The sequence below is a fragment of the Anolis sagrei genome, chromosome 2 (assembly GCF_037176765.1).
Source record: "Anolis sagrei isolate rAnoSag1 chromosome 2, rAnoSag1.mat, whole genome shotgun sequence".
NCBI lineage: Eukaryota > Metazoa > Chordata > Lepidosauria > Squamata > Dactyloidae > Anolis > Anolis sagrei.
In genome coordinates, this window is record NC_090022.1 from 265793318 (window position 1) to 265807745 (window position 14428).

At 37.3% G+C, this 14428-nt stretch overlaps 1 protein-coding gene across 1 annotated transcript in view; it reads right to left on the reverse strand.

The window, feature by feature from the left end:
• DMGDH (dimethylglycine dehydrogenase) overlaps positions 1 to 14428 on the reverse strand; it is a 43421-nt gene that overhangs the window by 28130 nt on the left and 863 nt on the right. Inside the window, exons 2-7 of the mRNA XM_060761615.2 lie at positions 12554 to 12725; positions 9534 to 9632; positions 6997 to 7161; positions 6625 to 6829; positions 1770 to 2018; positions 715 to 913 (exon numbers count right to left, since the gene is read on the reverse strand). Coding sequence (XP_060617598.2) covers positions 715 to 913; positions 1770 to 2018; positions 6625 to 6829; positions 6997 to 7161; positions 9534 to 9632; positions 12554 to 12725 — 1089 coding nt within the window. The remainder of the gene's footprint in view (positions 1 to 714; positions 914 to 1769; positions 2019 to 6624; positions 6830 to 6996; positions 7162 to 9533; positions 9633 to 12553; positions 12726 to 14428) is intronic.

Genomic DNA, 14428 nt, shown 5'->3' on the forward strand with positions numbered 1-14428 from the left:
CTGGCTAGTTCTATATTGCAGCCAGCTGCTGATAGATATGCATGGCATGTTCAGCTTCTTTAGGAAGAAGTAGATCTAGCCCCTCATAGCATGCAGACATTTATTTTACTTAAATGTCTTTCCCTCCCTATTTTAGTAACCCCTATAAAGATCGAGTTTCCTGTAGAATTTCAGTGGCAAAACAGAAAACTGCGTAAGTTTGCTGCCAAATTTTACAAGCAGTTTGCTTTTACTGTATGCTGTTTGGAATTTGTCAGGCTGCAAAAAAAAGGGGGGAAGCAAGTTGGGCCCACACTGCACTTTTCCAACCTCTGTTATATATGTTTGATGATTTTTCTTTACTAATGGTTTCAAATAATTTACCTAAAACGGACATTAATCCACATCCACCTTACTCTGGATCCATTTTTAAAAACTAGAGTTACATTGGTGATTTTTCAGCCTTTTATGCGGAGGTTAGTCTTAGAAATAAGTTTCATATCACAAGTATTTACTATTTAAAACTGTTCACGTATTACTCTTAAATTAACACAACAATGAATTTGGGTCTCTAAACTTTACCTTTCTGGAAATAAAAACCCCAAGTATAGGACTATAGGAATATCTCCAGTTTCTCCTATAGCCAAAAGAGAAACACATGGCTAACGATTTAATTTTAATGAATTTATAATTATTGATATCCAAAAACTTTTCCCAAGAGAACAATTAACTTACCCAAAACCAATAGCCACCCAGTAATTTTGAACAGCCTGATGAGGTCCCACCATAGGTAAAATATCAGGAGAGTATGTTATAGGACCAGCAACTACATTGATTATGTTTGCTTGTTTCAGGACAGGAACCATTTCCATTGCTGCTTCAACATGATCCATTATTCGATCCAAATCAGATTCAAAAAGCTCCTTGCCAAAACCTAGAAAAATGTTCTCATATTTGAAAACAGTAGCAAAATCTAAATTACGAGGTATTTTCTCATATAAGCAGAAAACATACATCTGTCCACTGCATACATGAATATAGTTGGGTTATACAGGAAAGACGATTAAAATACTCAAAGGGATTTTTGTCTGTACTGAAATGTGTATGCAATCCACATATGGTATATGGTTATTACTCATAGATACCAAGCAGTAGGACAAACAAGAGGACATTGGTTCATCACCAGTAATCTGTGAATCACTGGACTAAGTAATCAACAGAGGAAAGTGAAACAGATGGATCAATTAAAGAGAGGCAGAGGGAGAGAGGGGAAGAGAGATAGAGAATATGTAGGAAAAAGGTTTCCATGGAGAAACTGTTTACTTTGTTTCTTGAAAAATACTGAATATTAAATGCCAGGTGCCATCAAGATCATAAAATGTTTACTTATAATAACAGCAACAAGACAGGGCAATATAGCCTTACAGAATGCCTTGAGCAAACAGTATGGACAACTCAGCGCCATATCAGAAACATATCTGACAGTAGAGAAGAAATAAAAATGAATAGAGATAGCAATTTCCAATGTTCTTCATCCCATGGTTTCAGCTTCTTGATACTTTTCACTCCTAGGTTCAGTGTGGTTTGTTGAAGGAACAAAAGCAAAGTATCTCCAGGGAAATGTGTCCATAGAAGTATGCCAAAAGAAATTGTGAGAAATGATTAAAATACCTTGCTCACGAGAACCCGCAGCAGTTATCAGTGACAGTGGTCCACATAAAAGAGAAGCTAGCATATTACATTAGCATATACAATTACAGCCTGAGATTATTTTTTCAAGTAAATATTACCTGGTGGCACTCCATGTGTTACCCAAGATTCCTGTAGCTTCATTTTTTCTTGGTTTTCATATGGACCAAACAAAAGACCATCCCTTTCTTGTCTTAGGTAATATGAACCTTCTAAGTCTCGAAGCACAGGCAGTTCCTTTTTCAAGACTTTCACTTCAGGGATAGTTGCAGTGACAACATACTGATGGTGAACTGGTATGAGTGGATGATGCAATCCAATTTTTCTGCCTATTTCACGAGCCCAGAAACCTGGAAAACACAGTGTACAGCCATGCAATGAATTGAATGGTAATAAAATATTTGGAAACGAAAGACACAACATTTTAAAAGAAAATAATACTGTGTACTTTTCTAAAATACTATTGAAACTAGAACAGCATGGGGGGGAGCAATGAAGAGACAGCAGAAAGGGAAGGCAGTGAAAATCACCATTACCACAATACATTCATTTCCAATAGAAGATATCCTTATAATAGAATTATAGAGTTGGAAGGGACCTCATGGGTCATTCAGTCCCCTGCCAAGAAGCAGGAAAATCACATTCAAAACACCTCTGACAGATGGCCATCCAGCCTCTGTTTAAAAGCCTCCAAAGAAGAAGCCCCTACCATATTCCAGGGCAGAGAGTTCCACTGCTGAACAGCTCTCACAGTTAGGAAGTTACATAGTTGATCCTCTTTTTCACATGGTGATTCATTTCAGGAGTAGATGGCGGACATCAGAGGATGGCCTCCTTCTATTGCTAAAAAAAATGCTCTGAAATATTTATGATCACAAACAGCAACTCAGGTATTTCCTTTCTTGTATGTAGATGCTGGGGTATGAACCTTGGACTTTTTGTATGCAACATATCTGTCCTATCATAAAGTTGTACCATCTCTTTGCAGTTTACCGGCTGAATCTCTTCAGCACTGAGGAATGCTCAGCAAATTTTTGTTAACTGGCACAAGCTCATATTTAACATCTCTAGATATGGGTTTTGCTCTTCCAGGTGCATAACATAAACTCAGTTGGGACACCAGTCCTGCTACTATAATTCTTTGGTACATTTTCTAGACTGCAGTTTAATTACTAGCATTTAATACTGACTTGAGAAGTTGTGACATCTCTTCACAATTATGTTAACTTATTATACCAAAGTCAGAGTTGTCAGTTTCAATGTTCAACTGAAAGGACATTTAGAGTTGGTATTGATTAATGATCGGGGTCAGCGTGGGTAAATATAACTATGTCAGTGTAGGCTACCAACATTCTTACAGCCAATCTTCTTCCTTCCTTTGAAACCCTCCTCTCCCAAGCAAGTAATAATTTACTGTGAGTTTTCTTGCTAGAACTAGTGTGCTAAGTTAATATTGCTAATTGAAAGCACTATGACTTTATTAAAGAGTAGCTTACTTTTCCTCCTTATCAAGTTGATCATTTGGAGCTCAGGAATGTCCTGTCCTGTCCTGACCCACCTGCCACCTTCATCACATGTGGCATACCACCCACATTTCCTAGCTTTATTTCTGAAGCAACATATTATGATTTGTGCTAATTTCCAAAAGAGTTTTTAAACTCATCACAGACTATGGTTGCAGTTCATTATTTGAAGGGATGGCACTAACCATTGCTTGTCAGTGTCATACCCTCTTGATTTACAAAGATTGTCCCAATTAATGTTCTGCAATCCCATGTTTTCAGCTCCTTTTAAAATGTCCTTGTTTCTCTTTACCCCTCCCACATTCTTTTTATCTTTAGCTAATTTTAGTCACTGCAAACTGAGTTCAAAGTGCAAAAACAGTTTGCATTCCCTTTAAAAAGCAGGAGGGAGAGGAGGAGAGGAGATGGATTCTTGCCCTCCCTTCTGCTTTCAGGCAAACTGGAGAAGGTGTCGTTGTTAATACTACTATTATACCTCTGATTAATAGATACCATCCGTATCAGTGCCCTTTTCGCCCCACCAGCTCAATAGATATTTTGAGCAACAATTAATCTATTTGCCCCCAAGGAACTGGCAAATTGATGCTTCTGTTCAACGTTTGATGTTTTGTCTTATGTCTGATAATAACAGGCTGTGTTTTAAATTTAATTTTAGTTGTTAAGTCATAATTTGTTTTTGTATGTTGGGTTGCCAAATTTCGTTACTGTGGATGTATTGTTGCTGTGTTCAGGCATTTAATGTCTGCCTTTTATGTTTGAAATCTGCCCTGAGTCCCTCTGGGGAGATAGGGCGGAATATAAATAAATCATCATCATCATCATCATCTGCTTTGAATTGGGTTTCTGAGCCCACACTGCTGTGTATTCCATTTCAAAGCAGATAATGTGGAATTTTATTCAGCTGTATGGAAGGGGCCTCACTTTTCATCTGTACAATCTGAATAGGAGAAGCCCTCCATGTGACAGAAGAGCTTTCCTGCTGCTCATAGGGGTAATTCTCTATCCAAGTCACTTTAAATATTCCTAAGAGCAGAATGCAGGAAGAAAAATACAAAATATCAGATTAAAAGACAATAAAATGTATGTACTGTAGTAAACCAGTTTAAGTGGGAAAGTAAAGTGGAACTTCTCCATAAATGTGGGAATCTAAATAGGAAGTATCTGAAAAACCATCATATTCAATGTGTAATGTTATGGTGCAGTTTTACTATGAATTACTATTTTATTCATGCAAAAATTATGACTTCCTAGCTCAGTGGGTACCTAAGACAGGGCCTTTTTCACTGTAGCATCTTTATTAGAGACCCACCCCCCTTTCAAGGCTAGTCAAACTGGCTGAGTTTTTCACATACAAAAGTGGTTTTTGTCATTTGTTAGGCCTTTGACTTTTAAGTCTTTTAGCCTATTCTTAAAATATTTTGATTTTGTTTGTTTTTCTGTGATATTAATGGAGTTTATGTAAGAGAGTCTAAGTAGAGAGAAAAGTGGTCTAACAACAACAACAATTTGTCATTAGGAGATTATGCTAAATATCTCAGCATTTTTGGTTGTCTTTAGAAGTTTAAATTCAATTTCCTAATGGGAGTGTCATTTTTTGTTTGAAGCAAAATAACAACAACAACACACATCATCTCTCATTTCAAGCTGAAATGTTCACATTCACAATGGGGGGGGGGGGTTAGAAGCAAAAAAGGAAGAGCAGTTATAAATTACTAGGAAAGAATTTCATGGTGTAACCTGTCAACTTATGACAACCCCATGAATTTCACAGGGTTTTTTAAGACAAGAAATATTCATTGCCAGTTCTTTTGTCTGAAATCGAGCATATAGCACCTGCTACTCATAGACAGTTTCTTATCTAAGTACTAGCCAGGCAGACCTGTAGCCAGAGGGGTTTTTTAGGGGTTCAACTCCCCCCTTCTGAAATTTTTCAGGTTAAAAAAAACCTGGTTTACTCATGAATTTTAACTGGTTAACCAAATCCCCATGCTAAGTCTATGAGACGCAAAAAATTAAGAGTCCATCCAGAACTGCACTATCACAAGCAAATATTAACAATTTATTCACACTGTCATTACTTGCAGCAATAGCCGATGTAGCGAAGCAACCAAGTTGGGGGGGGGGGGAGGTGTTGAATGCTCTTATTAAGGAGGCCAGACTTGGTGGAGGTGGTTGACAGGGGCGGAGTTGCAGGCTATGGAAGGCTGCTCTGCGCCTTCTGTGCTCTTTGCTTCAGCGTGACCCTAACCCCCCCCCCCAAAATTTTCAACTCCTCCCCCCCACAAATTTTCAACCCTTCCCAAAAATCTTTTCTGGCTACGGCCCTGTAACCAGGGTTAACCCTGCGTAGCTTCAAAGATCAGACAGTCCACCAAATCTGAGTGTGTTTTTGTCGTCATTTAAGCTGTAGCTACCAGTTTCAAACCACTTTCACAAAATACCAAGCCCTGGGGGTACTTCCTAGAAACATACAAGGGAGCTTTCACAGTCCATCAAAAATGTTTTTCTATGGAATTAATAAACAGGAGATCATTTTCTAAGGAATTGCTTGTAAAATTCCTACAGTTGAAGAAGAAACAGTAAAACATGAGAAGTACTGCTGCTAAGACTCCTGAAAGTAAAAAAGGAGGCATACAACCAAGAAAGGGTTGTCTGAGGTAAGATCCCCAGGAGGACTGGGAAAACTGAAGGCCCCACGGTAACCTTTTAGGATGCTATGCATGAATCCATTCAGGGCCAGATTCTCCTCAATCTGTTTATAAATACTTTAAAAATAAATGATAATACTGTTATAAATGTCCACTTAATAACATTTAAGAGTTGAGTCTATCCTAAACATTTTTTAAATTAAAATTTAATCTCACAGTAAAAAAGTGAAGATGTATATGTGTGAATGTGTGGTGGGGTGTGTGTGCCTTGTATAACACAACTTGTAAATGAAATACATGCCATGCAGCTGTCTGTACAAATCCATACACATTATAATATTATAATTGCCCAGTACTGTCACTCTTTTCCTCTGTTAAAGTAAAAAGGCCAGACTATCCTTGAAAATATCCATCTCATAACCTGGTGGCCCTACATTAATTTGCATGGAAACAAGAGCCACTATTATACAAACTAATAACTAGTATTAATGCTAATAATGTGCTTCTTATCCTATAATTAAGCATTGAAAGCTGACTATTCTAATGTTATACAAACTATTTACAAAATTAAAAATGTCAAAAAAAATCATAGCTTCATGCTGAAACATTTTCCATGCAGTCATCAAATTGCTAATGTAAATTCACAAATTGTTTGGTTTCTGGTAGTTTATTCATTACAGCATTAATGATCTCTCTCTATCTAGTGGCAACCTGTATAATTGATATTGCAACCTGTATAATTGAACATTTTGTAAAAAGGCATCACAATGTGGTTGATTTCTTACCAGCTGTGTTCACAATTCTTTTTGCATGAATTATTCCATATGGAGTTTCAACTTCCCATGTCCCATCTGCTCTGGGTTTTAGATTAGTTACTTGGACTGGGTAATTTAACTGGGCACCATACTTCCTGGCTCCTGCAGCCAAGGCCATGGTGAGTGAATACGGATCAATATGGCCATCTCCAGGATTGTACAAACCTGCTAAAACCTAAGTGGATCAAATAAAATAAAATTACTTTTTTCAACAGATGAGAAATAAGGAATATCTGAATACTAAGGTTTCATTGGACATTGTCTGTAATTCTACAAATCTGACCCTCAAAAAGGACAAAATAGCTAAATATTAAAATATAAAAACCAACCAAATTTATTTACCTTTTCTATGTTTAATAAAGGAAATAATTCTTGCACTTTCTCTGGCTCAATTAAGTATTGCTCTGCTTGATGCCAACCAGCTCGAGTCATTTGGTATTTAAACTCATCCACTCTTGTTGGAGTTGTAGCAATTCTAATACTTCCAGGTTGATGAAAGCCCACAGCCTAAATGGGAGAGAGAGGAAAGACTTATTAGAATTCAAATATAGAAAATGTATGTGAAGTCTATTAAACCATTAGTAGTATATCCATTGGGTATAATATAATACACAGCATGGTTAAAGAATTAATAATTTTCCATTCAGGAAAATTGAACAAAAATGTAAACATTTAACATTTTAGGATACTTAACAGTTCAAAAATCCTGCAATCTTCAGCTGTGCTTTTGCCCTTTTTTGCAAAGACATAGAATCATAGAATCAAAGAGTTGAAAGAGACCTCATGGGCCATCCAGTCCAACCCCCTGCCAAGAAGCAGGAATATTGCATTCAAATCACCCCTGACAGATAGCCATCCAGCCTCTGTTTAAAAGCTTCCAAAGAAGGAGCCTCCACCACACTCCGGGGCAGAGAGTTCCACTGCTGGACGGCTCTCACAGTCAGGAAGTTCTTCCTCATGTTCTTCCTCATGTTCAGACATAACTTAGTATTTTGATTTGTACCTTTGGTTCTCCTAATTTTGGGGAGTTTATAACATAACCAGTGATCTTGTAACCGAAACAACATAAACCAAGCTTTGATGTGCAAATAATTTACAAACAGGAAAGGTTTTAATTTGATTTAGAGAAAAAAACTTTCAGGACGATCCTTAATCCAGCACATTATTTATGAGGCCAGTAATTGGCTTCACAAATAAAATAATTGGAGAATTTCATCCACACAATTTGACACCACATCTTTACAGATACCAGTATTCCCTTTTCTTTTTGGAGGAGTAGTCAAAATACTAACAATGAACTAAAGAACTGCATATTGACATTAGTAGAGTATCTCTGATGACATCAAAGCACATTTGGTCTTTCATTTCACTTTACAAAATGTGAGACTAGTGGCAATGAACTTTCCTTGACCTCTGTGATCTTCCAGAAAGATCTATTTACTCTCTTGTTCTCTCTCAAGGATTTTAACAACCCTACATACACCATTTAATTACCGTCTGGTTGTACTGTGATTTATTTGACACGGGGATGCATTGGATAGTGTTTGGAAGCTCTACGTAGGACACAATGAGTTAACCAGTCTGATTTCTGGTGTGTGGTTTACATTCTTATAGTGATTGGCTAGCTTCTACTTTCTTTCTGAACTCAATCCAAGGTATTTGAGTTGCTTCACAATTTTCTAAATGACTTCCGAAAAACTGTGTCTTCTCAAGAGAAACTGAAAAATGAACTCCTTAGAAGCTGTGGTGCTTAACAGAAGTCCTATTGCATGTCTCATTACCCTGAAAGGTTGCATTGCTGTATATATGAGACACCTCCTGGTGAAGGTCACACTGGCTCCATGCCTATCTAGATAACAGGACCTCCCAGTGAGAGATTGGCTCCATCCTTATCTAGATCCATTTCATTTTGACTTCAGGCCCAACAGAGATTTATACAGAGACTTGGACAGGTGGATTACGTTCCCTTTTGGTTCTGCTGGACCTCTCAGTGGCTTTTGATATAATGAATCATGGCATCCTTCTGGGTCACATCTCTGGGATGAGACACAGGGTTTCACTACACTGGCAAGAAACCCTAGATTCACCCTAAATGGACTGCTGGCTCTTCCAACAATGTGTGGTGGCTTCTGGTGAGTATGTCTGTTTGTGTATGTGTATGTGTGTGTATGTTTTGTTTTAAAGGACTTTGCCCCACTTTGGGCAAAGTCCAGGGATATTAAAGTTTGCTGGAAACTCCAGAATACCCCTGATCCAACTGTCTCCATATCAGCCTGCTCTAGTCTAACAATATTTGAATAGAGCTTTCTCTTTATCCCACCAGTCTCCCAGAAGACAGAACAGAGCCTTCTCTGTGGCTGCTCTTGCGCTTCTTCCTGAGGAAGGTTGGACACACAGACACACACTGTCTTTTTGGCAGAAAGCAAAGACCACCTTCAGCCTTGACTCATCAGATGGGAGGAAAATGCAATGGGGTGTGCTGTTTTTTTAATATGTAATGTGCACTTTAAGTGTTTAACATGTTTTATTTTTTAATGTTTAAAATAATGTTTTAATATAATGTATGATTTTATGTTTTAAAACTTTTATATTCTATATTGTTTTATATATTTGTTTCAGTTTGTATCATAAGCTGATTTGAGTCCCCTCTGGGAGAAAAGTGGAAAATAAAATTTAAACATAAATAGATCCCTGCTGAACTTAGGGCAAACAATCAAGATTGGATAGTTCTATATGTTAAATAAATAAATAAGATGAGACAGGTTCTAAAATACTTATGCATCCTTGTCTACAATTGCCAAGCTTGCAAATAATTCATTATTCAATATTTCACAATAGGACTATTATACATTTTTAATTTAATTCATATAGTTTATTACTTGTCCAGTTTCTTCTTCAAGTTTTTCATAAAGCTTGATGCTGTAATGATGGATTTTCTTCAGATTTATTCCAGGATGGAAATATGTTGTCAAACCTGCCTTAAAGAGAAAAATAAATAAAAAGGTGATACAATGATATTATATTTTGAGACATGCTATTCAATTTTTCTGCTCCTCTTCCAAGTCAATTTGCAAAATGTGGGGTGCTATCTGTTGTGAGAAAACAAAAAGATAAGCTTGAAACAGTTGTAGTAAGAGATGGATCCCAATTAAATTAGTTGCATTTATGTACCATGACTATGTTAGAATAGATGACTTTTGTACTACTAGTAAAAGGCATTTCCTGGACAGAGCTTAGAAAAGTTTGGAACTTGAAAACGTGTAGATGACAGATCCCAGAACCTTCCTGACAGCTGAGGGTTTCAGAGAGTTGCTACTCTGCTGCTGAATACGCATGCCGAGTGTGGAACACATCTCAACACGTTAAAACAGTGAATGTAGCTCTTAATGAGACATGCTGCATTATGACAGGATGTCTATGCCCCACACCACTGGAGAAATTATACTGTTTAGCCAGTATTGCACCACCTGACATGCGTCAGTAAGTAGCAGCCAATAATGACCAAGGCAGTGACATCTCCGAACCATCCTCTGTTTGGATGCCAGCATGCCAACACTTTCTAAGATCTACAGAGATACTCACAGGAAGGCCTCAGTAATCGAGAGTCCAAAAGTGGCAAGCTAAAACCTGGAACCTCAATTCATGGCTGATACCGGATGAGAGACTCCCTTCTGGGCACACAGAAAACTTGTTGACTTGGAAGGTGCAGAACAGACTGCACTCTGGTACCATGAGATGCAGAAGCAATCTACAGAAATGGGGCTTCAAAGTGGAGCTCATGACATATGAGTGTGGTGAAGAGCAAACCACAGACTACTTACTACAATGCAGCCTGAACCCTGCCACGTGCATAATGGAGGACTTCTCACAGAGACACTAGAGGCACTCCAAGTGGCCAGCTTCTGGTCAAAGGACATTTAATATAATGCCAAGTTTTAAACTTTATTTGTGTTTTTACATACATTATAACTGTACCCCCAACTTGCTTTTGACACAGTAAATAAATACTGGCACAGACCAAACATTTAAATGCAAGGGCACATAGAAGACATGAAGACTAAATGCTAGGAAACTATGAAATGCTCAAGTAGCCAGTATCTCCAGTGGAGGCCCAAAATTGCACCTCAGTTTTTTGGGGGTGGGAAGGAGTGGTTGCTCCTCAGTGAAGCTTACCTTCAGCCCTCAAATTATAATATGGTGGAAAGTGAGACACCCTAATATTTGCTGTATTTATATCCTGTTGGTAATTTTGCCTGCCCATTTTCTTTGATTGCATAAATTGTTGTTCCTGAATGCTCAACTGAAGTTTTAATTTGGAGAAAGGAGGAAAATTTCCTTTTGGAGGGAAAAATTCTCAATTGAAAAGCAATGCCCTCATCCTAGTTGGGCTATTTCATATAGTAAATAAACTATCTGGAAAATTCACCATACTTTATGAAATGTATCAAGTACTGCTGTGATTGTATTGGCGAAGACTTTCATGGCTTGAATCTCTGGGTTGCTATGAGTTTTCTGGGCCATGTTCCAGAAGCATTCTTTCCTGATGTTTCACCCACATTTATGGCAGGCATCCACTGCTCTGATTGATTACAGCACAGATGGGGAAATATGGGGCCCCTCAGCAAACACTGTCCTAGGGCTATCTTAGTCTTCCCTTGTGTTCTCCAGACTCCCACAATTACTTTTTCTCTGGCTTAAAAACAGCAAATTACCTATTGTTCACAACTTCAGAAATAAAGTCATTGCCTCCATAATTTTAACATTTTAAGAAACTGCCTACTTTTCAAATCTAAAACTGGACTTCCAACCGATTCTAGCTTTTTTTGGGGGGGGGGTACATTTGGGGTTGTCTCTGCTGTCTCTGGAGGGTCCCAGAGCAGAAATTTCCCATTTAACAAAAATAAAGAAATATATGTAACAATGATTATAAATGTACTCCACTTCAGAAGTTATTGAACGGTACCTATTAGTTTAATGTTACTAGAATAATCTTCACTGACACATGATCTTACATCTAATATTACCTTGTGACAACTCTTCTTGGTAACTATGTCACTACAGTTTGTGCAACTTAGATCTGTCTAATGAGCCCCCTGATGTTCCAAAGCAGAATGTCTTGCCTAACTTCTGAAACATAAATAGACTATTTTTTTCTGTGAATTGTATGATCAAAATAATCCAAGATTCTTAATAAACTGAAGCTCTCTTTACATCAGTGTAAGCATTATATGACTGCATTTTGCTATTTTAATGTTTTTAGTTTAATATGTAATATGATGTTTTTAATGACTGTTTGTGATATTATTGTTGGAAACCGGCCTGAGTCCCTCGATAGAGGTGAGAAGACCGGTATACAAAACTGCTAAATAAATAAATTTAAAATGCATCCTTGACAACCGGAAAGGTAGAATTGAGGTAACATCTTGACCTAAATGCAAAGCGGGCGGGGGGGGGGGGGGAGTCTCTCAGAAGACCTTTTTTGTAATGTTCAGTGTTGTTGATGTCTTTGCCTCTCAGTGTGCCCAAAGTCCAGCAATTCCTAGGCAACATGCTAATTACTAAAATCTGCTTCTGCTTGCTTGGTTTTCATGGTAACATTTGCAAGGTTCACTCATTCTGGTTGCTGAGCATGCATTTTGTCGCTACAGCAGCTGCTCCAGTGGACAAGCAGTCCTGCCCCTCTTTAATATTAAGCATCAGTAATGAATAGGTTTTTGCTATGTGGCACTTTATCTCTGTGTAATTTAAATTACACAGAGATAATTTAAATTACTCCCTAAAGTCTATTCCCAGTTATATCAAAATAGCAATAAAATGTTTATTGGATTATTATAATATAGGCAACAAAACAAATCTTATGCCTTATTTTCAAGTATAATGCATTAGATTTTTCCCTTACTGCATGCCAAGTAGATCCAGCTGTGAGTTCAGATTTTTCCAAAAGAAGCACATCCTTCATACCACCTTTGGCCAGGTGATATGCAAGGCTCACACCAACACAACCTCCTCCAATAATTAATGTATCTGCCGTATCTTTCCATTTTGCTTCTAAAGAAAATGGTTTTTCTTCCCTAGGAAAAAAAATCAAATAGAATGCTTAATGTTAGGGACTGTCCATAAAACTGTGCTACATATGTTTCACATAAATAGCTGAACAAATTGGGTCCCAGTGTTAATATTTTACTCTTAGGCTGTTGACATGATGTTCTCTTATGCACATGAGTCACAAGCCAGAGGTTCTAACAAGTTGTTCACCTAAGAGTTTCAGGCCAAAACTTGGTCACATCCCATACATCTCATCCAAAATATATTTTCCACCCAGGCTTCCAAAATAAATGTAATTAATTAAAACAACTTATCCCAAAAACACACGTTTTATGTAAAAAAATATGCTCTGGCATCTGATTGTAACCCATATTTATCCCCCTCCAAATTATTTCCCTGTTCAAGTTCATTTCTCACCCAAATAACTTCCACTTTTCTGGATTTGTTATTTCCAAATGTACCCATTTTCAACTTAAATCTCCATAAAATTCATTTTCTCCCACAGATTTTTCTTCTATTTCTCCCACAGTTACTCCTTCAAACAATCATTTTCATCCTCTTCTTAATTCATTTTTACTGTTTCACCCACCACTATGCGTGTATATTTTTACTGTTTCACCCACCACTATGTGTGTGTGTGTGTGTGTATGTATATATATATATATATAAAGAAGAGCTGGAATTACACTTATTAAATGTACCTGTTCCAACTTACAAACAAATTCAACTTAAGAACAAACCTACAGAACCTATGTTGTTCATAACATGGGGACTGCCTGTACTAACCTGGGTTGACCCTGCTATGTGTGTGATCCCTTGAATTTCACTGGGGTTTCTTCAGCAAGGAATTAACATAGGCTATTTTGCCAACTGCTTCCTCTGAAATACAGGCTGATCTAAAATGCTTGGAACCAGAAGTGGCTTGGATTTTAGATAGTTTTCCCACAAGTTTTGGAGCACCTATATTTACATAGATAACAAGATTATTTTGAAAATGGGACTAAAATCTAAATTCAGAATTCATTTATGTTATACCTTATACACATATCCTGAAGGCAATTTTATACACAGTATTGCTAATAATTTTGTGTATGAAGCAAAGCTTGTGTATGTTGAACCGTCTCAAAGCAAAGGTGTCATTTGGTGCATCTACACTGTGGAATTAATGCAGTCGGACATTACTTTAACTGCCCTAGCTCACTGCTATGGAATCCTGGAAGTTGCAGTTTGTTGAGGCACTGGCACTCTTTCACGGAGAAGGCTAAAGACCTCAGAAAACTATAACTCCCATTTTCAGGAGTTATAAAGTGGTGCCAAATTGCATTATTTCTTCAGAGTAGATGCACCTACTATCTCAGCCACCTAATCTTTTTTATACTGGTTTTAAACCACTTCATTGGATGTGTTGCAATAGCAGATTCCCAGATTAGTTTAGTGTTTACACTTTATTTTATTTTTCTGGTTATTTAATATTTAATGTTTATTTTACTTAGGTGATATTTGTCTTTACTGTTCTAATGTAGCACAAATCCTATGTAACATCATACTACATATTTTTGACATTAATATTAAAATCTGAAATACAGAAAGTCTTTTTGAGGCAATTTTGGAGTATTTCAAATTTTGGTCTGCTGGATAAGAGATGTTCAACCCTATAGCAGACAGCACCTGCTCCTATCTGGTCTCTCATCCAAGTATTAACTAGGGCTGTTTCAGCTTAGCTTCCAAA